This window comes from Myxocyprinus asiaticus, chromosome 42 (genome assembly GCF_019703515.2).
Source record: "Myxocyprinus asiaticus isolate MX2 ecotype Aquarium Trade chromosome 42, UBuf_Myxa_2, whole genome shotgun sequence".
NCBI lineage: Eukaryota > Metazoa > Chordata > Actinopteri > Cypriniformes > Catostomidae > Myxocyprinus > Myxocyprinus asiaticus.
The window spans coordinates 554,004-581,245 of record NC_059385.1 but is presented as its reverse complement, the minus strand read 5'-3'; the positions used below and the strand labels follow the sequence as shown (position 1 = coordinate 581,245).

The 27,242-nt window shown below is 37.4% G+C and overlaps 2 protein-coding genes across 2 annotated transcripts in view; one reads left to right on the top strand and one right to left on the bottom strand.

The window, feature by feature from the left end:
• The window catches only part of LOC127433071 (palmitoyltransferase ZDHHC8B-like), a 241,047-nt gene that overhangs the window by 79,839 nt on the left and 133,966 nt on the right, over nt 1-27,242 (bottom strand). The window lies entirely within an intron of this gene.
• LOC127433077 (dapper homolog 3-like) lies at nt 1,369-23,544 on the top strand. The gene is made up of 4 exons (XM_051684729.1): nt 1,369-1,734; nt 12,120-12,237; nt 19,748-19,858; nt 21,335-23,544. Exons 1-4 carry the CDS (start codon nt 1,531-1,533, stop codon nt 22,645-22,647), a joined length of 1,746 nt encoding a protein of 581 aa, XP_051540689.1. The 5' UTR covers nt 1,369-1,530; the 3' UTR covers nt 22,648-23,544.

Below are 27,242 nucleotides of genomic sequence, written 5' to 3'. Positions count from 1 at the left end.
AACATACAGCTAGAAGAAGTATTTATCCAAATGCCCAAAAATATAATATAATATAATATAATAATATCATATCATATCATATCATAATACAATATAATATAAAATAATATCATGTAATAATATCATATCATATCATATCATATAATGTAAAATAATATAATATTATAATAAAATAATATCATATCATATAATAGTATAATATAATATAATATAATATTATATTATATAATATAATAATATCATATCATATAATGTAAAATAATATAATATAATAATATCATATCATATCATATAATGTAATAATATAATATAATATTATATTATATTATAATAAAATAATATCATATCATATCATATAATGTAATAATATAATATAATATTATATTATATTATAATAAAATAATATCATATCATATCATATAATAGTATAGTATAATATAATATTATAATAATATAATATAATATAATAATATTATATAATCTCATATCATAATACAATATAATATAAAAATAATATCATATAATAATATAATATCATATCATATAATGTAATAATATATAATATAATATCATATAATCATATCATATATAATGTAATAATATAATATAATATAATAATATAATATAGCATAATATAATATAATAATATCATATCATAATACAATATAATATAAAAATAATATCATATAATAATATCATATAATATCATATAATGTAATATAATGTAATAAAATAATATCATATAATATAATAGTATAGTATAATATAATATTATAATAATATAATAATTTAATATAATATAATAATATAATATAATATAATATCATATCATATAATGTAATAATATAATATTATCATATCATATCATATAATAATATAATATAATATAATATAAAAATAACATCATAATATAATATAATATAATATAATATAAACTGATGTAAATGCTAGCAGAAGGCTCAAAAGTCACTAGATGGCGTTCTAAGATAATTTCCTTCATCACCAGAAAGTTTCATGAGCTTTCATTTGGGAAATTGTTCCTTAATCTTCTTTCATTTGATTTATGAGATTTCAATCTTTGGCAATTTTTCTCTTCAAAGCAAATTTTCATGAGCTCATATCTGTTAAAACCTTAATACCATTCGGTCGAGAAAAAAAAAGGAAAATGGAATGGAAAATGAAAAATAAATGTATTAAATTAATTAAATGAATCGGTATATAATTTGAATCCAGTTTATCTGCATCTCGAAAGGCGGGTATATTATAAATATTAATTTACAAGGGAAACCTGTAACCAATGAAAAACGGATAAGGCAGGATATGCTAATGAGCTCTTGACAGCTGAGAGTCCAGTAGCAGCTCGTGAGGAGGAGAGTAGCAGTAAACTCCGCGGCTCTCAAACTAACTGGGTTTTATCATGGATTACACATTTATTTACTATTAAGAACTACTGTCTATGAAGTCTAGAGTTAAGTGTGGTGGAGTTCTTCCTCTTTCGGTGTGTGTGCGTTACAGGAGCGGTGAATAATAATGTTCCGTTTGTTGTCGCTGGCGGCGGCGGAGCGCAGCAGACAGAAGCAGCGGCTCGAGCTCACTGTGGCGGGAATCTGTGAGCTCGAGATGCTCAAGCAGCGGCACGAGACTCTGATCATGAGCGCGCTCACGCTGCACGCGCCCGAACCAGAACCCGAATCACACGGTCCGATCCAGACTGCGCAGGACGACTCGAACCCGGTGAGAAAGTTCTTTAATATGCCTCGTTTTGTGGCGCACTGCCATAAAGTTGGCTTGACGTTGGATGTTCGATATTCGGAAATAGTCGCAAATTTAGGGACCGTCTCTAAAGTTACATACGACATTGGTGTATACATTTCTAACTTCAATAGCATTTGAAGCATATCACCTGCAGTCACAAAACCAACTCCAGAGTGTTCATCTAGTTGTCAGCAATAATGCACACATTTTGGTATTTTTAAAAATATTTTTTTTCCCGATTATATGTAAATATTTCTGTATCTATCAGTATTGTAATAGGCCTTGGTGTCAGGATCTGGATGTTATTTCTGTCAGCTGGCCACCAGATAACAGCCTTTTGGACTCAACAGACATTTTTTGTAATTTAGTGCAATTATTTTTCAATTGAATTGAATACACTAATTAACCACCAAAACTAAATTAAAAGACACATTTCTATACAATACTAGGAACTGTGTAAAGTTGTATTTATTAATGTACATGTTTAGACAGATTGTGGGTGGGAGCCACAGGAATTCACACTTATTTACATAGGCAGCACTTCCAGTCAAACTTTTGAGCCCTGTTCAACTGCTTGTCTGACACAGAAAGGCATGCCACATGGAAGCACCTCTTGCAGCGGTGACATTCAGTCTGAAAAGAATAATAATAATAATTTTATCAAATTACCAAGTAATCACTTTCTCACTCATTCACTCTATCTCTCACACACTCTCACTCATTCATTCATTCACTCTATCTCTCACACACTCACTCACTTACACTCACTCACACTCTCACTCACACTCACTCACACTCTCACTCACAATCTCACTCACTCTCACTCACTCACTCACTCACTCTATCACTCACACTCTCACTCACTCACTCTATCTCTCACACACTCTCACTCACACTCTCACTCACAATCTCACTCACAATCTCACTCACTCTCACTCACTCTCACTCACTCACTCACTCACTCACTCTATCTCTCACACTCACACTCTCACTCACTCACAATCTCTCTCACTCACACTCTCACTCACTCACACTCTCACTCACTCACTCACTCACACTCTCACTCACTCACTCACACTCTCACTCACTCACAATCTCTCTCACTCACACTCTCACTCACTCACACTCTCACTCACTCACTCACTCACACTCTCACTCACTCACTCACACTCTCACTCACTCACAATCTCTCTCACTCACACTCTCACTCACTCACACTCACTCTCACTCACTCACACTCTCACTCACACTCTCACTCACTCACACTCTCACTCACTCACTCTATCACTCACACTCTCACTCACTCATTCTCTCACACACTCTCACTCACTCACTCTATCTCTCACACTCTCTCACTCACTCATTCACTCACACACTCACTCACTCATTCTATCTCTCACACACTCTCACTCACTCATTCACTCACTCTCACTCACACACTCACTCACTCTATATCTCACACTCTCTCACTCTCACTCATTCACTCACTCTCTCACTCACACTCATTCACTCACTATCATTCACTCTCTCTCACTCATTCACTCACTCTCACTCACTCATTCAATCACTCTCACACTCTCACGCATTCTCACTCACACTCATTCACTCACACTCATTCACTCACTCTCACTCACTCATTCAATCACTCTCACACTCTCACGCATTCTCACTCACACTCATTCACTCACTCTCACTCACACACTCACTCACTCACTCTATCTCTCACACTCATTCACTCTCACTCACTCTCACTCACTCTCTCTCTCTCACTCACTCTCTCACTCACTCTCTCTCACTCACTCTCACTCACTCACTCACACACACACACTCATTCACTCACTCTTTCTCTCTGTCACTCACTCACTCAAATTCAAGTTGCTTTATTGGCATGACAAAAGTACATTTTTGTATTGCCAAAGCATTTAAAACAACATAGAAAATAGTTTAGAACAATTGAATTAGGATTTGAACAAGCAATATAAAAGGAAAAACATTAAACATTATGTATCAAGTTAACTTTAACTAATGAACTATATAAACTGAATTAAACATGATCTACATTCATGTGTAATGAGGGGTTTGCGGAGTGAGTGGGGGGTTACATTTTTAATAATATTTAATAATAATTCTCTCTCTCTCTCTCTATACATACACTATATGGCCAAAAGTTTGTGGACACCCCCTTCTAATTAACAAATTTGATTACTCCATTAAATCCAGTAAAGAAAAATCTTAATGTTTCTTTATGTAATGGCTTGGGCTTTGTGTGCTTCTAAATCTGCGGCAACTGTTTGGGAATATCCCTTTTCTGTTCCAGCATGACAATGCCCCTGTGAACAAAGTGAGGTCCATAAAGAAATGGTTTACTGTGTCTGATGTGGAAGAAATTGACTGTCCTGCTCAAAGTCCAGACCTGAACCCCACTGATCACTTTTGGGGTGAACTGGAACAGCAACTGTAAGTCAGGCCCCATCAACCAACATCAGTTCCTGACCTCACTGATAGCCTTGTGTCTGAATGAGAGCAAATCTCTGCAGCCATGTTACTACATACAGTATAGTGGAAAGCCTTCCCAAAAGAGTGGAAGCTGTTATTACAGCAAAGGGGGAAGTTGATGCCTAAGGTTCTGAAATCAAATGTTCATCAAGTTCATCAAACTTTTGGCCATATTGTGTATATAAGCTTTCATAGAAATGACAGATCTGAAATGAAGGCATTTGTATGTTTGTTCTCCTTCAGTAATAATAATAATAATAAATAAATAATAAACTAAACTATAAACTATAAAATAATAAAGCTCTGGGCTTTAGTTTACCCTCAGCACAACACTGTTAGTGTTTATTCCTGGCATCACAGTGCTGACAGCAATGTGACAGAACACAACAGCTGTGCAACACTTCACACACACACACACACACACACACACACACACACACACACACACACTGCCCTCATATCATCATTGTCTGTGTGTGTGTGTAGAGTGAATCACCTCCTTAAGAGCAGGTCATGTGACTTTAGAAACTTGGCTGTATTTTAAGGATAAAATCGTCCCCAAAAATTAGCTAAATATAACAAATACTTTGGGGATGTCTTCAATTTAAATAAAAAAATAAAAAAATAAATGATTTTTTAACATTGTGACATTATTTTCATTACTGTTATGCCCATTTTTTACCCCTTAATTCTTATTAACGCAATGTGAAAAAGATGGTCATTATGATATTCTTTATTCAGATCCCCGAATCCTGGAGTTCCCAAAAATACACAATACAAAAAACAGCAATATATTTAATGACAAACTTCTATAGTCAAATCACCCAAAAAACCTTTTCCACATTATCGTCATGTAGTGAACATTATATTAGGCTGCACATGTAACAGATGTAACAATTTAAGAAATCATTTCACTAACGAGCATCAAAACAAAAATAACAACAATAATGGAAAAAAAAATCTGAAAAGCACATAAATGAACCTATGCATTTGTAAGCATGTCTTTACACAAGTTTTTTTTTTTTCTCCCCTTTTCTCCCCAATGTGGAATGCCCAATTCCCAATGTGCTCTAAGTCCTCGTGGTGGCGTAGTGACTCGCCTCAATCCGGGTGGTGGAGGACGAATCTCAGTTGCCTCCGCGTCTGAGACATCAATCCGCTCATCTTATCACGTGACTTGTTGAGCACGTTACCACGGAGACATAGTGCGTGTGGAGGCTTCACGCTATTCTCCACGATCCACGCACAACTCACCACTCGCCCCACCGAGAGCGAGAACCACATTATAGTGACCACGAGGAGGTTACCCCATGTGACTCTACCCTCCCTAGCAACCGGGCCAATGTGGTTGCTTAGGAGACCTGGCTGGAGTCACTCAGCACGCTCTGGATTCAAACTCACGACTCCAGGTGTGACAGTCAGCGTCAATACTCGCTGAGATACCCAGACCCCTATACACAAGTTTTTGAACAAATATGTTCTTTTACTTTATCATAATTCTGTCCATCAATATAAGACATTCTCATTATTTAAAAATATATATTTTTTATTATTATTATACATAACAATATAACCTTGGTTCTGCCTTTCAAAAACATGACTACATTACAGTAATGAAAATTATCATTTAAAACAATAATCAAAGCTTGTGTATACTCAGCTTTTCCATGTTCCGGATCGCCTCGCACATGGTCGAGTGCTCAGCCTTTCAAAGTATTCTGTTCTGACCGTGAACAAATACGAACGCATTCTACACATGCATGCTGCGACTGCTTTATATCTTTTAAGATGCACACGGATCAACAACCAAAGAATACTTTAGCCTTAAAAAGGAAATCGCAATATAGAACAATAATAATAGTCATAAATTTAGGCTTCGTTGTCTTATGCAAAATATATTTTTATATTTTTATAGTAATGATTTGGGCTTTAATACAGTTCATTATCTACAGTCATTTTAATTATCTTCATATGTAAAAACAGTAGAAGTCTATGGTATGTACTAGGGATTGGCATGAGTACTCGGGTACTCGGACGTGGCAGCAATGATCGATTATGAAAATGCATGATGTGATTTTTCACTTAATTCGAAATCCAGTGACAATTACCTGACAACTCGAGTAGACAAAATGTGTGTGTGTGTGTGTTTGGTATAGGGCTGTGAGTATGTCAGAGACAGATTGAGTGTTTGTTTGACGGCTGTTTGCGTTGTGTAAACACAAGTGTATATGTGTGTGTAGTGATGGTGGTCTCTCAGTGGGGGGTGCAGCGGAGGGCTCTGATTGGTCGGTTCTTCACACTGCTGTAATTAACAGGCTCGTCTCTCTCCTCCTAAAGCCCGACCGATCCAGTGAATCAGTGAAATAATAATTGCACTTTTTAAACAGTGTGTGTGTGAATAAGTGATAAGAACAAAAGGTTAAATTGCAGAGAGTTTTCCTGAAGCTCTCACTGTGATTGGCCGTTGTGTCTTCCTTGTAATATAAGCCATATTTTAATGTGTTTGACACTAAATGAGTCTTTTATCTGCTGAAATGTAAAGACACATTCAAGACCATTTGAACTGTAGAAAAACAGAAGTAAACCACAATTTCACTATCAATATTTATTTCACGGCTCTCTGGAATACGTGATTGTGATCTGCAGTCTGATAGTCGGGATTGATTTTTCCATAATGAGCGGAATGTTGTAAATCCGTCTCAACATTATTGTTTTGATTTTCACTATCCTTAAATATTTTTGTCTCCCATTACTCAGGCAAACTGTGTTTTGGGCCATTGATAAATAATCAATCCGAGGTTTTAAAAATAAGAAATCTTTTAAAAATCTAGTTTAAAACACTTTTGTGTCAAGTTCTTAGAATCGTATCTTTGTGTTTAATTTGGTTTCATGCATTTTTAAAAAAAAAAATGTATATGGCATTTTATATAACTTTAAATTATTTTATTTTTTTAATAACTTTAAAAATATAATATGGTGTAACCATCAAATAAATTGAATACAGTATAAACAACTTCATTTATTAATTAAAAAAAAGTTTTCGCAAAGGAAATTTTTTTTTTTTAATAAATATTATTTATTTCTTTGATTATGTTTGATTAAAAAAAAATAAAAAATATATAGGTTTTCTCAGGGTTACACCACATGACTGATTTGGTGGACAAAGGTGTTTTTAAATAATCATATTTTCAACACCTTTATTTCACTGCTATTGTAATTTATATTATTCTGCACTACTCATACAAACATTTATTTTTTTAACAATTTCCTCTTTTAATGAGTCTCTAGAAGGTTACACCACATGACATTATTTACTTTAAATACCAGGAAAAATATCATGTTATTAGTAAGTTTAACTTTGAGAGGGTTTTTGGACTGATGACAGCTGTTGAATCTTCATCAAGCCCTTTAATATTTCATAAACTCTCATTCTTAGTTTTTGACGAGCTACAGTATCATGTCAAGCCAGCACAATGACATTCCTGATATTTTGCATGTGAGCACAAATTCAGCTACACAAGATAAGTATATCTATGTGTGTGTGTGTGCTTGTGTAAAGCAGTCAATATCAATAATATTGACAGATTGATTGAATCTCATGAGCCCATCCCTGTGTTTCCATGACGATGAGTGTGTACTTCATTAGGTTAAACTAACAGGCTTAGAGCTTGATTTTATTTGGAGACCCAAGAGCTCATCAGCTAACACACACACACACACACACACACACACACACACACACACACACACAGTGTTTCCTACAGAATTGTCTTTTTACAGCAGTGAAGCCCCCAAACACCCCCTTATGACTGTTCCTAAACCAAATATTATTTTTATAACACATTTGAATATTGTCATATTGCACATTTATTTAAATATTTTTCTAAAAAAGTACTTATTAAAATAAAACTCATTGTGAGTGTGTATATTAACTACACATCATCCAGAGACAGTAAGTCAGAAGTTAATTTAATAACAATAATTCAAACTGAGCGCTCATGAGTTCATGAGTCTTTTGACTCAAAGAATCGGTTCATAAGAGTCATTGAAGAATCGGAGTACACTGTCAGTGCTGTATGTTTTTGTGAGCAGCCAGTTAAGACAACACAATAGAAAGACTAATTACTAACACAGTAACTGCTGTTGACTGGTGATACGTACATAAAATAATGTTTGTTTGTTTTTTTCTAAAATTGCAAAAAGTTTCCTTGTAGTGGTTTTATGGTTTGGGTTAAGTTAAAGGAATATTCTATGTTCAAAATAAGTTAAAGTCCAATTTTTGGAGGGTTTAAAGGCCGAAATGTGAAGCTTATAATTTTATAAAAGCACTTACATTAATTCTGTTAAAACACATGTATTATTTCAGCTGTAAAGTTGTTTTAGGGTTTACATTGTTACATTGTCATGGCAACAAAGTTGCCAAATTGTCTATAACTTTCCACAGATGTGGTTAGTAAGTGATTTTATGACAGTAAAATCATGTTAACACACATATTGTTTATGTCTTGTGTCTATACTTTTGAAACAGTGAGTATTTTAATGTTTACAGATTGACCCCATTGACTTCCATTGTAAGTGTCTCACTGGAACACACATTTGTGCTTTTATTAAAGAAAAGGAGGAACGAGTTGAAATTAATTTTTTTGATAATCAACATTATGACACAAATGCTGTCGATTGAGCTTAACTTGTATTGAACCCGGAATATTCCTTCTGAAGACATAATAATTAGCTTTATATAAAAACAATAGAAGTCTATGGCATGCTCTCGTATAGACAGCTAAGTGTGTGTGCCTGTTTGTACTTGGCATTTTTCTTGCATGACGGATTGTTCCAGCATTCATCAGAAACTGCCTCTATTCTGTCTAACAATGCCACTCTCACTCGGCCCATGAATAACAGTAATATAAAAGCATAGTTTAGCTGTAATTATTTTATTGTAAACTCAAGACGTGTTAATTCTATCAGAGTTCACATGTGCTCACAGATGCTCTGCAGAGAAACAAACTCTCTGGGTCACTTTTGTGCTGACAGACCATTAAAATGAAGTGTCACTGAAAACAGAAACACTTTTGTTTTTAACTTCCTTTACTTAATCATTCAAAGCTTGTCTTTTTCTGAAAATATCATTTTAGATTGTTATAAGTACATGCAGGACATTCAGTTCTCCTGATTCCCAGAAACTTCTACATTCACAGCTTATCTGAGTGTGTCTCTACACACTCACAGTGTCCACATCTTTAAAATTAACATCAACACATGACTCAAGCATCCCAGAATGCCTTCAAATAATGAAAACACGAGAATACACTGAGCAGACAGACATTACTGTGAGTGTTTATATAAAGCTCACATCGTCTCTCTCTGATGCGGGAGTCTGTTATACTCTGTTCGGCTGCAGATGAAATTAACAACAATTGAAAACAGGGTTTCCTTTTCGAAACGCTCTCCGTCCACACTGGCGTTTTCATGCATTTTCCAAAAGTTGCTCGTCCACACTGAAACGTATGAAAAGTCCTCTTACTGTGCATGTGAAAAATCGCCGTTGCACGTATGGTCTGAAACGCAATTGTTTTCAGGTTCCGTCGCCAGACACCAATCCGAGTAAACTTCCCATCGCCTTTGAAGGAATGCAATGGGAATGTTGCACAAAGTAACATTATCTTTAACAACGCTATTAAAGTGAATATCAGGCACAATAACGCCGCTATAACACGGGCCGCCATCTTGATTGTTTTGGTTGAATGGATCGCATGACTGTGACAACAGATACATCATCGTTTTTGGATATCTCCGTTTTCCCTGTCCATACTACAACGCGAAGACAGTGCTTTATCCACTTGGGAGAGTGTTTTTAAAAAGCTCCGTTTTCAGGGGGCCTGGGTATCTCAGCGAGTATTGACGCTGACTATCACCCCTGGAGTCGCGAGTTCAATCCAGGGCGTGCTGAATGACTCCAGCCGGGTCTCCTAAGCAACCAAAATTGGCCCGGTTGCTAGGGAGGGTAGAGTCACATGGAGTAACATCCTCGTGGTCGTGATTAGTAGTTCTCGCTCTCAATGGGGCGTGTGGTGAGTTGTGCGTGGATCGCGGAGAGTAGCATGAGCCTCCACATGCTGTGAGTCTCCGCGGTGTCGTGCACAACGAGTCACGTGATAAGATGCGCAGACTTGTCCTCCGCCACACTGATTGAGGTGAGTAACCGCGCCACCATGAGGACCTACTAAGTAGTGGGAATTGGGCATTCCAAAATTGGATAGAAAAGGGGATAAAATTAGAAAAGAAAAAAAAGCTCTGTTTTCACTGACAAAAACTCCTCAGTGTGGACAGAAGGCCAAAACGTAGAGAAAAAGATGCGTTTTCAAACAAAAATGTATTGGCGTGGGCGTGGCCTCAGTGTTTTCTGGGGTGACTTTTGTTTTGTGTGTTTTGATATTGGTTTTGTGTTTATTCTACTTATTCAATCAGATGTGTGCTGTTTTCAAACAAAGTCTTAAGGGTTGTTCTATCAAATTCAACTTTCTGTAACTGTCCTAAGGAGAGTTATTTCAGCAGCAAACAGCATGCCAAACTGCACACTGCATGGAATGGCAAGATCTTTCTCAAAATCACAAGCTCCAATCTGATTAGCTCGCTTCATGCAATTACCAGGAGTCATAATGCAGCTGTGTTAATCAGGAAACAAAGTCATGTTTACAAGTTTTCAGACAATGAATTTGAACTAGTTCAGGGGTCTTCAACCATTTCCAGGCCAAGGAACCTTTGGTGGACGGATCAACAGCACAGGGACCCACTGTTACAAGTTGTAGCCTACAAAATTAAGCCTGGTCTAAAATAACTTGTATATGTCCACATAATAATGTATTTACTTAGTAAATAATGCTTGCATTGCAAAGCCCTTAAAAATACAATATATTTCCAATGAGTCATTGAAACGGGTTTGACACAGCTTCGCATTGTGATGAGATTGAAAGCGTGCATGTTTGATTTACACATACTGTTTCTTTGAACGCGTGCGCAGACTGATCACCGCTCTCATGTAACATCAGCAATGCTCAGATATTCTTTGTTTTTTATTTCAGTCCTTTTGCATGTTTATTTCCCTCTCTAATTGTGCTGTGATTCAGCAATATAGAGAACTACCGTAAATACTCTTGAAAATGGATACCTCACAATTCACACAAATTTGATAGGCAATTGATAAATATATTTTTGATGATGAAATCATAACGTGGACTGCAAAAGATGGCTCGAGGGATGTATGTGTTCCACGCACGAGTGTTTTTTATTTGGTTGAAGTTAACTTAATATTTCATTTGTGTCTAATCATATGTTTACTTACTTAAAATTGTTCAAACAATAATTGGTGAACCACGTGCAGCAGCGCCACGGACCCTTTGTTGAACACCCCTAAATTAAACATTTATATTATTGAGCACTTTCAACTTTGTTTTCTGAGTTATGTCTGTGATATTCATCTGGACAGACCACAAAGTTTACAAACATTTTCCATTTTTTTTATTTTTTGTGTTGTCTGTTCACCCATTCAATCATTATTGGAGTTGATCACTTTGTACAATAGAATGCTATTCTGTTTATGTGGTATCATTTATCATCTTAAAAATCACGGAAAGGGAAGCGAACTGTGCTTGGTTACTTTCAGATGTCTCATCCTTGTGGGCGGTTCTTGGCCAGAATAAAAGTGTACCAGATTTTATGGTGATAGTCAAATGAATGAGTATGTTGGAGACTTTACTCCAGTGTTCAGGGTTAGATTGATTGTAAAGTGATCACTGAGACAAGATTGAGTTCATTTGTAGCATGTAACATGTATGTCTTTATAAACGTGTTGATGTCTGTGTTTGCAGGACACCTCATGGAGTCTGATGAACATTTTACGGCATCAGGTTGGAGAATTGAGGGTGGATTCAGAAAACAGCTCAGTGGAGCCCCCTACAGACGGGGCAGACAGTCCATCCAGCTCAGGTATGGCATGAAGTACAAATTAAACCTCTAGATTTCTCAACCACACTGCCCTTCCTCAAAAATTAGCAACATTAAAGGAATATCCCAGGTTCAATACAAGTTAAGATCAATCGACAGCATTTGTGTCATTATGTTGATTACCACAAAAATTATCGACTCGTCCCTCCTTTTCTTTAATAAAAGCACAAATGTGTGTTCCAGTGAGACACTTACAATGGAAGTCAATGGGGTCAATCTGTAAACATTAAAATACTCACTGTTTCAAAAGTATAGACACAAGACATAAACAATATGTGTGTTAACATGATTTTACTGTGATTAAATCACTTACTAACCACATCTGTGTGAAGTTATAGACAATTTTACAACTTGATGATGTAATGTCAACAAACCCTAAAACGATTTAATCAACTTTACAGCTGAAATAATACATGAGTTTTAACAGCAGAATTAATGTAAGTGCTTTTATAAAATTATAAGCTTCACATTTCTGACTTTAAACCCTCCGAAAATTGGCCCCATTGACTTCCATTGTAAGTGTCTCACTGGAACAGACATTTGTGCTTTTATTTAAAGAAAAGGAGGGACGAGTCGAAATTAATTTCTGTGGTAATCAACAATATGACACAAATGCTGTCGATTGATCTTAACTTGTATTGAACCTGGGATATTCCTTTAATACACAGCACTCTGGAATACTCTATTCTGATTGGTCAATCGTGCCATCTAGCAGCCTAATATTTTTCAATAATGACCTCACATCCAGGGATAAAGTGATTTTTCATTGGTTATCCAGGTGTTGCGAGTCATCTTTTCTACTTATCATATTACTCTGTGTGCGATTAGTATGCTAATAAAATTATTTCAACTCAGTTTAATGTTTCATGTCCTTTATTTATTTATTTGGCAAGTAGTCTTGTAATAAGCAGGATAACGAGCATTCAGACCTGTGACGTGCACAGAACAGGGGCAGCAGGGGCGCAAGCACCCCTTTCGTTCACAAATCTAAAGGTGCCCTTTTGGTCATCCAGAAAAAGGGGATACATTTTAATAATTAGATTCAAATAGTTAAATAAAACAAAATTAAAATCTCGTAATAATCTCACAATAACAGTAATAATGTGTTATTATGTAATAAGAAAATTAGCGGATGTGCTTTTAAGGGCGCCTGCTATACCAGATTAGGGGCAGATTCCAATCGCAAGTGATCCTCCCTATGCCCTATACGTATTCCGAAGTGCAGAGCCCTTGAAATGGGTACTCTGAAGGAAACATGGCATTACTGTATGAATGCACCCTTTGCTAACAGTCTTGTGGAAGGGGCCTTCGAGAAAATATATTTTTTTCCTCACTTTCGTTTTGAACGAGCTTTCAAGTGGCATCCCCTCCCTCAGCAGTGTCCTTCAAGCAATTAATGCGGTTTTGAATTCGCCACGGGGCATCAAAGTGCCTTTACCTCAGACGAGTAAAAGGTAAGATGAAAAGTCCACTCCACGTATTGTGTTGTAAGTTCATCAAAAGAATAATACTCGATTGCTACCGCATTTCCGACATCACGCAGCTGCAGTGTAGACAGATTTATTAATTATAATGGGAGCGGTCGCATCGCTTTCAGTGAAAGACATTCAATTCCTCTTTTATAGAATACTGCCATTAACTGAAGGAGCTGTCTGATTCAGCCAAAGCCAGTTTGGTTTTGTTGAAACTAATAAGCCATTAGACTAATCACTTTCAGAAAAATACCATAACCATTTTTTGGACATGTAGGCTACCATGATAACCATTCAGAACCATGGTACCATCTTGACACCATCATATCACAGACCATGTCTGAAAATAAGTCAATAAACAAGTGTAATACCATGGTGCTTTTTGTGAGAAATATATCAGAATTGGCTATTATTTGTGATAAAGGAAAAACATGTACAGTATATATATGCAAGAAAATGGTTAAATACTCAAAAAGCAAATAAATTAGTTAATTCAAGTCATTTTTATGTGTATAGCGCTTTTCACAACACACATCGTTTCAAAGCAGCTTTACAGAAAATCATGTATTAACAGAAAGTTTAAAATGTGTAAACAGTAAATGTTGAAGTTCATCCTGGATTAACTGCAGAAGTTCACATAGATGCATTGTCCTTTGTTAGTTGGCTGATGTTGGCAATTAATTGATAGTCTATGTATTCCATTATAAGAGTGTAGTCCATTAATAGACAAAAGTGATGCAGGCAGAGATCAATGAGGTGTATCACAGTTCAACAGGCAGGTCATTTCGGTGAGTTTCGGTGGGGTCTATCTTAAGTTCAAGGTTCAGGCAGTGGCATATGAAGAATCCCATGTCTTACAGTTGGAGTTGGCATCAGTTCATCCTCTGAAGTCCATCGTAATAGTTGAAGTGATGTTTGTCTGGCACCGGCTGCTGTTAGTCGTCATCACTCAGAGACATGTAGCAGTGGAGTCCGACACCAAGCAGGAACGGAGCTGGATCTGACCAACTCTGGTACCCTCAGGATAAGAATACCGAGGTTGAAACATGGAAACAAATAGAATAATATTAGCTTAGATGTCATTCAGTTTTATGCAGAGTTATAGATTATGACAGACCTAACTAAAGCAGCCTAATTGTGAGTTGAAGGATAAATTAGGTGTATGCCTGGCTAAATAGATGAGTCTTTAGTCTAGATTTCAACTGAGTGAGGGTGTCTGTGTCCCGAACAGTGTGAGGAGTTAATAATATTAAGAAGAGGTTCTGAGATTACAGGGAATACCTCTTTTAAGAGCTTGGTTGGTATTGGATCTAACATACATGTTGTTGCTTTTGGTTTTTTGATAAGTTTTGTTAGCTCTTCATGAACTATGACAGCGAAGGATTGAAGTTGCTTGTGAGGAAAATTATGAGACACTGTTTTCTGAGGTACTGTGACAGATGATTGCATAATTCCAATTTTATTTCTGATTATTTCAATTTTATCAGTAAAGAAATTCATGAAGTCACTACTATTGTGCTGCGATGGAATATCTGTTTCAGTCGAGGCTTTATTCCTAACCAATTTAGCCACAGTACTGAATAAACACCTAGGATTGCTGTGGTTATTTTCTATGAGTTTGCTAAAATATGCTGACCTGGCAGCTTTTAGTGCCTGTGTGTAGCTACAGACACTATCCTTCCATGCACCGCAAAATACCTCTAATTTTGTGTTCTTCCACTTGCGCTCCATTTTCCAAGCTGCTCTCTTGAGAGCATGAGTGTGATCATTGTACCATGGTGCAAGGCTTTTTTCTTTAATTGAAAGGTGGCGACACTATCAAGAGTGCTAGAGAAGACTGCATTTATATTTTCTGTTATTACATCAAGTTCTTCTAGACTTTTTGCCTTACAGAGTATGTGAGATAATTCTGGAAGATTATTAGTGAAGCTATCTTTAGTAGTTGAAAGAACAGTTCTACCTGAACGATAGCGTGGTGTAGATTGAGTGACATTAGCTGATCGCAACAAACAAGAGACGAGGTAATGATCTGAGATGTCATCACTAATCCCAATGTGTCATTTTCATTATCTATGTGAATGTTTAAGTCACCAACAATTAAAGCTCTATCTACAGTAACTACTAGATCTGATAGAATATTTGCAAATTCACCAAGGAAATCAGAATACGGCCCGGGTGATCTATATACTGTAGAAAGGGCAAAAGACAACAGAGATCTTTTATCTATATCTGACGGTGTCACATTAAGCATTATTAGTTCAAAAGACTTAAACTTATATCCTATCCTCTGAGTAACACTTTATACTTCACTATATTTTGTAGCAACACCTCCTCCTCGACCCTTTAGACGAGGCTCATGTTTCTAACAATAAACTGGGGGAGTAGATTCATTTAAACTAATATATTCATCCGGTTTAAGACAGGTTTCTGTCAAACAGAGTGCATCCAAACTATGATCTGTAATAATTTATCATATACAATTAGTGTTTTGATAGAAAGAGATCTAATGTTTAGTAGCCCTACCTTTATATGATGTTTAGCTTAATGTAAGTTTGACCTTAATCACATTTTTTCTTAATGATTTAGTGAGAGTTTTGTGTTTGGTAGTTCAGGAAACAGACACAGTCTCTATGTGATATCTAGGTGATACAGTCTCTATGTGTTGTAGTTTATGTGACCTGTGTGATGTCTCAAGGCAGCTAGCAGACGTTCGGATTAGCCAGTTTGTCTGCTTCCTGACCTGGGCCCCAGTTAGTCAAATACTATCACTATTAAGACTATGAGCCAAATTACTAGAAAGGAGAGCGGCATCTTACCTGGAGGGATGGAGTCCATCTCTCTTTAGCAGGTCAGGTCTACCCCAAAAACTCTTCTAATTGTCTATAAATCCTATGCTATTCTCCAGACACCACACAGACATCCAGCCATTCAGTGACACTAATCTACTATAAACCTCGTCACCACGACGAGCAGGGAGGGGGCCAGAGCATATTACAGTGTCTGACATCGTTTTTGCAAGTTCACACACCTCTTTAACATTTTATCTCTAGTGATCTCCGACTGGCGAAGCCGGACATCGTTAGTGCCGACATGAATAACAATTTTAGAAAATCTACGTTTAGCATTAGCCAGCACTTGTAAATTTGATCTGATGTCAGACGCTTGAGCCCTGGAAATGCATTTAACATGATAGAATAGAATCACCAATGACCAAGGCTCTTTCAACATGATTCTCAGTGGGTGCATCACTGAGTGGGGAGAATCGATTGGAAATCCTAACAGGAACAGGAGAGTGGTGTCGCTTTGCTGAGTGGGTATGCCGCTGAGACGTCACCCAAACGCCCTGCTGCGGAGGCTCTAGAGCCGGAACCAATGTGTGTGTGTTGCTCGCTGTACTGCCCGCATCTGAAACAGTATCAACTGGCTTCTGTTTCTCACTGACCTCCACTAGCATTCGTATACATGTCTCAAACTCATTAACCTTCTCCGTCAGCCTGACTAATTCCTTACATTTATCACATGTGAATCCCTCACTGCAGATGGATGAAGCTATAGTAAACATGTGGCATGCAATGCAGGAAGAAATAATTTGAGCGGATGCCAAGACTTGCCGCAATTGTTTGTTGTTGTTGTTGTTATGGTTGTTCTTGAGCGGCGAGGGTTTGAGATCGATGCGGTACAATGTGGTTCCTGATCAGTAGATGTTTGAGATTGATGCAATAATCCGTGTAAAACACAGTGGAGAAAACGAATGCACGCTGTCGAGACGCGACATGTAGACAACCGGGAAAAGAAAAAAAGAGAGAAAACGGATGCGCACGGTAAAATACATGCAGTTGAAACAGTAGAAAAGCAGAAAAACCCGAAGCATGCAGGAAAATGGCATAGGATAAAACGATGAACGTATAAAAATAAGCAATGCTAAGCAGGCTAGCAAGCTACACTCATGAAGCATGCCGGCAGCAACCGGAACAGGAAGTCAACAGCATTTATAATTACTACTCATTCAAAAAGATAAAATAATTCACTGCTCTTTTTATGATTATGTCCCTGCTAAGGTCTGTGCACGCCACTGAGTCAGATGTTCATTTCCGCTAAATAAACACCAATAGAACTGTGATGCAAACCAGAGGTGGAGTTCAAAAGTTTCTGCAGACTCCGCGACGTCAACCAGCTCCTTTCCGGAAGATCGCGTGAAGCGCCAAACTCCTGCGAAAATTTAAACAAATGAAAATTGTGAACACAAAACTCTCCGGTTTCACTTTAAAAGATCGTGTAATGGCAAATGTTCCTGGTTCATATACACTGTGTTAATGACACATAGTGACACAGAGAAGGAGAAGCACACTTACTCTATTTCTTAGGAGTGATAAAATAATTAAATAAAATCTCAAAGGTTTTTTATGAGAAATAAGGGCTCAAAGAGCATTAAAGTAACGTGTGAAAGTGAAGAAATTAGGACAGAAATATTTTACCATTGCGTAATATAATAAAAATATAAAATATATATAAAATTATTTTTATTAAAAATGTACAATATAAAATATGAGTTCAAAAAACAATAGTGTAAATGTAAAATTTATCAAAACTAAATTTGACCAAAAAGAGAGACATATATGAAGTATTTAGAAAAATTTTGATATTTAAAACATTATTTTTCATGTCATTTATATGTTTTTTTAAAGCCTTAAAAGGAAATCATATTTCTTATTTTATTATTTGATTTATATATTTTAAGTTAAATATGTAAAAATATCTTCTTAAGGTGTATGAAGCACCTTAAGAAATATGCTGATTTATATGACAATCGTGAAAGCCCTTAAAGAGACAATTAATCGTCATAATCACAATTATTTGTTTGAGGGCTGCACGATTATGACAAAAATCTTCATTGTTGACGGGTCAGTTGATATTTGGGGCTTAGCCCAGACCTCTGTGGATACATACTGTATGTGGCCGTCCTTTGATGAAATATCAGAATATGATACACTTTATTATAAAAGTTTAAATATTACATCTGTGAGGTGTCATTTACATAGCAAATCTTTAAATATTATTGAAATATTAAAACTCAAAAGTTTTGTCTCCACTTAAGATATGCTCGGGGATCAGAAATTATATTACATTACTCTTTGTTTTCAGGGTTGTATTTCTTAATAATTGGTGGTTACTGCATCTAGGTGGACCAACTCTAAACACAGTTTCCAATATCTCAGTATATTCCCTCAAGACAGGAATATTGACCAGATAAACAGCCGCGATCGCTAGTCACGAGCGTTATTCTTGCATGCACGCACATACATGAGAGCTGGAAACAGCTGCCAACAAGACCGCGCATGTGTGCTGAATTGAGTGTGTATTTGATGTTCTCGATACTGTAGAAAGACAGTATTTGTATATGTTAAAATATTACACTAAAATGCTTTAGTATCAACTCCATACTGAAGCACTGGTACTTCTGACATCACTATAAGATGATAAAAAACATTCGGGGCTTTACGGAAAACATTTAGGGTTTAAGCCCCAGAAGTCCAGCCCTAACACCGCCCGTGATTGTCAATTGTTTCCCTTGATATTGAATTTACATGAAAATACTTATTTTGAGCGTATCTTCATGGCGTATTCTTTATGTCGGCAACAAATTCAAAATAAGCTGAGAATTGGGTTCTTAAATTATCATTAAGACTAGTTACCTAAATAGTCAACTTCACATTTCGCTCTCTTTGAAGCATAAAAAAACAAAGCTGGTATTCAGATTTTGAATAAATTACACACAGCGAGCAACAGACTTGTCTGTGATTGGTTACAATGCTCAGTCACTGCAAAAACATATGTTAAATAGAATATTAAATCAAATATTTTAACGCAACATGAGCAGACCTGCAGTACATGGACTGTTATAATTGACACTTCACAACTAGTTAATTGTGGAAGCAGTAATTGTAATCTCAATTAATTGTGCAGGCATTCATAATAACATAATTTCAACTCAGGTTGTTAGTGTGTGTGTGTGTCGTCAGGGTTGTATGAACAGAGTGAGGGTCCGTCTCCTGTTGGTCTGTCAGTCTCCTCTGGTCTCGGTGAGATCTCCCCCAGGACCGGCCGGCTCACTGAGAGACCAAAGTCTGTTAGTAAGTACACCACCTATCTGCTCCAACTCATCCATTAAAATATCATATCAAAATATATTTTGTAAAGACTCATACATAGACACAATTTTTAGTTGATTACAAAACTAATTTCAAGCACTCAAGCAAAATACCTTAGACATTAAAAGATTTTTAAGACTGGTAGTGCATATCTATATATAAGTCTAGTTAACTCAATAAAGCTGCCCGACTTGCTCAAAAAGTCCAAAATAGCTGAAACTGTTAAGTGAGATTTCATGTCAAGTCAAGTCATTTGTATAGCACTTTTCACAGTACACATTGTTTCAAAGCAGCTTAACAGAAAACTAAGTGTGTTGTGTGTATTCTTGTGTTTTTGGTTTAGAGAGCAGTGAAATGGTTAAAATAGAGGCTTCCTGTAGGTCATGCACACACACACACACACACACACACACATACACACACATACAGAGCGCTCTGAGCAAGTCATGAGACCTTGAAGCTTCAGTGTGAATACACACGTCTGTGATACTGCAGGAATGAAAGAGCCTCTGTGTCAAACTGCACACACACACACACACACACACACACACAGATGAATAAGGGCTTGTATCTTCCCTGCTGGAAAGACCAACTTAGACCAGCATGAATTTCTGTGCTGCTCCAGACTAGTTTATGCTGGTTAGTGGTCTAGCTGCTAGCATGGTTGCTCTGTTGAAGCTGGGTAAGCTTGCTGGTTAAAGGGATAGTTCACCCAAAAATGATGATTCTGTCAATATTTACTCACTCTTGTCTTGTTCCAAACCCGTATAACTTTCTTTCTTCTGTGGAAAACAAAAGGAGATGTTAGGCAGAATGTTGTCTCAGTCACCATTCACTTGCATGACATGGAAAAAAAAATAATGCAAAGAAAGTGAAAGCCTAACATCTTTTGTGTTCCACGGAAGAGAGTCATACCGGTTTAGAACAACATGAGGACAAAATAGAACAAAATAATGACAGAACTGTTTCTTTAAGCTAGTTAAAGGAATGTTTTGGGTTCACTGGCTGTGACAGAAGTTGTGGCATACCTGCTTGAAGCAAAACTTAGCTGCTGTTTGAAGTTGCTAGTTAAAAAGCCTGATGGGGACACCAGCACACCAGTACTGTAAAAAAGTGCTATCCCGTACAGGGAACCAGTGACCGAAACACAACATACTATATGCTGCTCTTTTTAAAGAAGTGTTCTGGGTTCAATACAAGTTGAGCTCAGTTGGCAGCATTTGTGGCATAATGTTGATTACCACAAAAAAAGTATTTCAAGTGAATGGACATACAAGACGTATACATTATACATGTTAAAATGATTTTAGTGTGATAAAATCGCTTACTAACCTTTTCTGTGTAAATTCAATAAATCCAGTATTACAACTTTGTTGTCATGATGGTGTAATGTAACTGGATTATAAAGCTATTTTCATTATTAAACGCATCTAAATGTTATTGTGTCTTTATTTCTAGATGATGCATTTGTTGGCATTCGTGAGATGGTCCAGAATGGTTGTGTTCATGCAGTAATTCCTCGTTCTCTCTCTGCACCATACCCCCCTCTAGAGGCTGAAGATGAGCTATGGGCGTGGCAGCCCAGTGAAGGCATAGAGGAGGAACGGAGGGCAGAGGACTATAGACATGCGCAACGCGTGGAAACATACATCATAGGATTGATCCAACGGCGCTCAGTACCTCTCAGACCCAATAAGCCGCGCACCAGTCTGGGACCCGAGAGCAGAGGTGTAGTCAGGCAGAGCAGTCTGTGTCGTAAAGACCCTCCTTACAGCCCAGAACGCCACAAGACCTCACCCAGTCCCGAGAGACACGTGTGGGCTTGCCACAGCCTGGACGAGGAGCCGCATTCCATGCAATATTCCAAGTCTGCGCTGGCCGGGATTCTCTCCACCTCTCTGGATTTTCCGTGTGGCACTCTGGATCCCAGCAGCAGTGAAGCGGAATTGACGCAACATTTTCACGGCTACCAACACACCCACTCGCCATCCTCTGACGAGCTAGTAAATGCCCAGTATATCCCGCCGCAGCCCTGTTGTGCTCAAGCCAGAGCAAAAGCGCACCGGGCGCACGTCACCCTTAAAGCCCCCCACGGCGCGTACTCACCCGAGAGGGCCCTGACAAAGCAAAGAGCCGTGCCAAAGAAGTGCCACTTCACAGAGGAGAAGATTGTGCAAAAGAAACCAGGCCGCAAAGCCTGCCGCGCCCAATCAGAAAACAGCCTGCTGGGACAGCGAGGAGTCACAGAACGCAAATATAACACGGTCGAGCGGAACGTGGGACGAAACGCGCAGCCCAGAACACGCTGTGCGCAAGGCAGCTCGGGTAACCGGCGCTGGCGCTCCACATTGGAGTTGAGTCAAGATGAGGCGGAGCCACCGGCTGAACAACCAATCAGACGGTCCCGTAAATCTCGCCCTGCCCCACCTCCCTGCCTCTCAAAGCCTCATGTCCATGCCGAGTACCCGTTGCGTGCCCCGCTGTGTCTGCCGGAGGAGGGTTACACGCACCTGGTCCCCGGTGAATCCGAGTCCAGTCTGAGCGAGAAAGTGTCGCCCGGTTCGAGCTCGCTTTCCATTGACTCCGATGAGAGCGGTGGGTTAGTGTGGCCACAGCGGCTCCCGCCACAGCTGGCACCGCCCTCTCCACCCAACCCGTCCGGAAGCACGCTGCAGCCCAAAGCCTTCATCAAGATCAAAGCCTCGCATGCGCTCAAGAAGAAGATTCTGAGATTCCGAACGGGTTCACTCAAAGTCATGACCACCGTGTGAGTGACGGGGTTTAAGGGGACACATGAACACACACTTAAACAATAAGGATGGGTAAAAGTGATCACGAAAACACATTAATTGACTTTCAGTCCAGGGCAAAGACAACATGCGACACTGTGACCCCGTTTACACCTAGTATGAAGATGTGTTTCAGGTGATCCAATCACAAGTGGGCAGCACTGTATACAATGGCTTGATACAGATTTTTGATTTGATTCTGATTAATTTGGGTACACTTAAAATCGAGATTGATTTTTTACTAAAATAAACTTACAAATCCTCAAGTAGTTTTTCCTGTAATTCAGTAAAGGTAATTTAGTTGCATTTTTAAAAGATTCTTTCATCCTCTTTTCTTTATTTTTAGGACCATATTTAATGCATTGTCTTAACTCGAGGCACAAGCTGAACTGTCAGTTGAGAGCTAATCATTAATAGTTGCAATAATTGCCCAAATAGTCGATTAATTCTTCTAATAATTGTTAGATTAGTCAATTATCAAAATAATAGGGAACTCGCAAACTTAAAATTAACAAAAGGCCCAAACTATGTTGATCAATTCAACACGACCAAAACTGAAGTAAACTTAAAAGTACAAGATCGATCTTGGGATTTTAAGAATCAATTTTGTCCACTTCATTCAGGGGTCAGAAACGCCTGGTGTCCTGATGTGTCCCGCACAAAAATGTAGCACCGCCCACTCACCTGTCAATCAAATACTGCTCTAAAATAAGACTTTTAAACTTTCCCGGTTACATCCAGTTGAGCTCAACTACTCTGATCACTAAACTCGTACTGATACGACACACTGTTAATGTTGTGTGTGTATGATGATGTCACACCTGTAAATGTCTGTATTTATGAATGTAAACTGTAAATAAAGACTTGGGACCATGTCTGCAAACCACTTGAGATGAGCTTCTGTCTGCTCTCAACAGATTTCATGCTCAAACGCAGGATAAAGTTAATGTTTGAATTAAAGGCAAAGAAAATATTTGAGGCAGAACACAAAGAATAGTTCACCCGAAATGGAAAAATCTTTTACCTACCCTCATGACTTTCTTTTGAACAAAAAAGATGTTTAGCAGAATATTTGCAAAAATTAATGTATGACTTGAATGTACACTGACGACATCTTAAGAACTGATATGACAGCTTATGTGCAAATGAGATATGACATCTGTGGCACATGGGACATTTTTAATGAATAACAATTGAAATAGTATGTTTCTCACACTAAGCTATTGTGACTTCAGAAGACTTGGGATATAACACATAATTCATATCTACGACTTTTATCGTACTTTTTTGTAAATTTGAAGTTTCACTGCCCGCTTTATTGAAAAAGAGCTGCGTGAACATTCTGTCTAACATCTCCTTTTTGTGTTCCGCAGAAGAAAGTCATACAGGTTTGGAACAACATGAGGGTGAGTAAATGATGACAGAATTTTTATTTGGGTGTACTCTCCCTTTCAGGCATGTGTCTGAAAAGTCATGAGTCTCTGTATAGAGATTTTTAAATAAAGTGATAGTGTGAAAGTTGGTCATGCGGCGGTGGGCATTTCTGCCCTTCTGTGAACACTTGTGCATTTCCTGTCTGGCACATCAGCAGTGGAGCTGCAGCTAAAGGAATGCACACGCTCATAAACACATTCAGCTCTGTCCTGCCTCACTGCAGAGATTACACACACATAATAATAATGAGCTCCAGCTGGACCTGAACAATCAACCCATTTCTGTTTCTATGAATGTGACTGTAAAGAGAATGGAAGTATTTCAACAGCTGAACGCTGCGGTGAATACTGAACAGAGAATCATTCACAGATCTGTGTGCTGTGCATTGATAACCTATAGCAGGAATTATGAGATTTTAAAAGTCTGTCCAGCTCACTTCGCCCTTTTCACTAATTATATTACTGTATTTACGAAATATAGTAGACCTCAGACTGGATATAGGAAGAGTTTTCCGAGCTTTTTTACAAGCCTAACCAGAAAAACTTCCTTGAACTGATTTAATCCACTAAAAGTGCTTTTCCACCATCGGACCGAATGACAGGGAATTTACTTTATGAAAATGTTTTGCATTCCTTTGCCAATAGTAAATGGTAACACTTAACAATAAGGTTCCATTAGTTAACATTAGTTAATGCATTCAGTATCATGAACAAACATGAACCATTTATTTTTTACAGCGTTTATTAATCTTTATTAATGCAAGTTAATAAAAATACAATTGTTCATTGTTAGTTCATAGTGCAATAACTAATGTTAACAAATATTACTTATTTTAAAAATGTATTTCAATGTTAAAATTAAATTAATAAATGATGTTTATTGTTAGTCCATATTAAAGGAATATTCTGGGTTCAGTACACGTTAAGCTCAATCGACAGCATTTGTGTCATAATGTTGATTACCACAAAAATTAATTTCGACTCGTTCCTCCTTTTCTTTAAAAAAAGCACAAATGTGTGTTCCAGTGAGACACTTACAATGGAAGTCAATGGGGTCAATCTGTAAACATTAAAATACTCACTGTTTCAAAAGTATAGACATAATTTATATGAAAAAGTACACAAAAAATATGTGTGTGAAAACAACTTTTAACCATTTAAAGAACTTTACAGCTGAAATAATACATGAGTTTTAATAGAAGAATTAATGTAAGTGTTTTTATAAAATTATAAGCTTCACATTTCTGACTTTAAACCCTCCGAAAATTGACCCCATTGACTTCCATTGTAAGTGTCTCACTGGAACACACATTTGTGCTTTTTTTAAAGAAAAGGAGGAACGAGTCGAAATTAGTTTTTAAAATGCCACAAATGCTGTCGATTGAGCTTAACAGACATGATATTCATAGTAAAACCATAGTATTAATACAGAAAAAACAAAACTATTGTTTTAAAACCATGGTTTCATACTAGTAAACTTGTTATTTTATTTATTTATTTTTATTTGCAGTAAGAACCAACCATTTTAATACTATGGTATTTGTTGTAAAACATAGTAAAGACAAATTTGACCATGCTTTTTCTACAGTAAAAATGCTAGCGTAAACCAGCCTAAGCCAGTATGAAAACTCTTGCTGCACAAAGTTAAGTTTGAGTCTTTTCATCAGGAGAAAGAAATAAAGGTTGGGCTTTTGGAAGAGAGAGGAGATCAGGGATTGGTCGAGAAATGCAGACAGAGCAGTGCATTTGGACGCAGTTAAACCACACACCAAAATCTCACAAATCCAGAGAGAAATAAAGAAAGAGTTGTGTGTCTCTCTCTCCATCTGGAGGTGGTTATAGAGGCATGAGGCCTTCAGGGCCAAGAACCCCGAGCATTTCCTGTGAAAGAAAGAGAGGAAGATGAGGGAATTAAGGGAGAGAAAGAGGCGTATTAGTTGACCATGCATCACATCTGACTTCCATTAGAGCAGAGCACTGTGACTCTACGGATGAAACGGAGATGAGAAAGAAGAAATGCCGGCAGGACTGACCTCATTCTGCTGTGAACGTTCAGACTGTGAAGAGATTCTCTAGAGCTCCAGCAGAACATCATCAAACACCCTTCATCAGGCTGTTTAACTCGCACTCACTTTTCTCTTTCTCTGATGTAGAAACACACACACTGTTCAGTGTGATTTAAGATCACCTTTATTTTCAACAATATTCACAACCAAGCCGTGTTTTCAATTTACAAAATTCAATGAAATTATCTCAATTTTAAGAGCAAAATTAACAAACTCCACTACAAATTGTGCTGTGCATTAAACTTAATTTACTCCATCAACTTACTGTATAAGAGACCACCAACCCCATGATCATAGTTGATTTAATGCACACTGAAATATGACTTATTTTACTTGGTTTCCTAATAACTAACTCATTTGCAGAGAGAGAGAGAGAGAGAGCAGCTTTTCCTCTATTCCTTGTCCCACCCAATCTGACCCTCTTTGACTCCGTCCAACTGGATAAAGGGGAGGGGCCTGTCAATTGATTGACAGCTTAAGCAAACATCACAATATACCTTACGCAACACAATGATCAGACAGAATAAACCTCCATTAAATGTACATTTCAAAAACTCACAGTTAACCCTATGATGATGAAAAATGTAATCATGAAGAAAAAATGATTTCCTAAAGTTTCTTTTTACTTAAAAAAAACCACTATAATCATTCCTAATTTTATTTGTCAGCCTTGTTGAATTTCTGTTGTCATAAAACACAATGGCGTGTAACACCCTAGCTACGTCTGCAACTGCATTTGATGACAAACACACTTTTTGACTGGTAAAACACGAAATACGTTCTTTAGGTATGCATGAGTAGTATACAGGCGTAATTTATGGGTGGGACCTGTCCCCACCACTTTTTGCCATTGCCAATTTTTTCCCCATCCCTTCTCTTTCATCATGTAAGTGTCTAATACAGAAGAAACATCACCAATTCTTGAGAAGGAGTTTCCATTTCATTCAGGTGTGTTAAAATGATTGATGATCTGGCACTGGAGTTATTTTCAATGTTATGATTCGTGCTCGTAGTGGCTATCATCAGTGGCATTGAGTGACAGTGGGCGGCGATGTTCTCTTGTTCTCTTGCGCTGCTT

What these genes read in the sequence shown, in the direction of transcription:
- LOC127433077 (XM_051684729.1), top strand. Translation starts at nt 1,531, where the DNA reads ATGTTCCGTTTGTTGTCGCTGGCGGCGGCGGAGCGCAGCAGACAGAAG. An exon ending in CGCAGGACGACTCGAACCCG is followed by an intron (nt 1,735 to 12,119) that starts GTGAGAAAGTTC and finishes CTGTGTTTGCAG; the next exon opens with GACACCTCATGGAGTCTGAT. An exon ending in AGACAGTCCATCCAGCTCAG is followed by an intron (nt 12,238 to 19,747) that starts GTATGGCATGAA and finishes GTGTGTCGTCAG; the next exon opens with GGTTGTATGAACAGAGTGAG.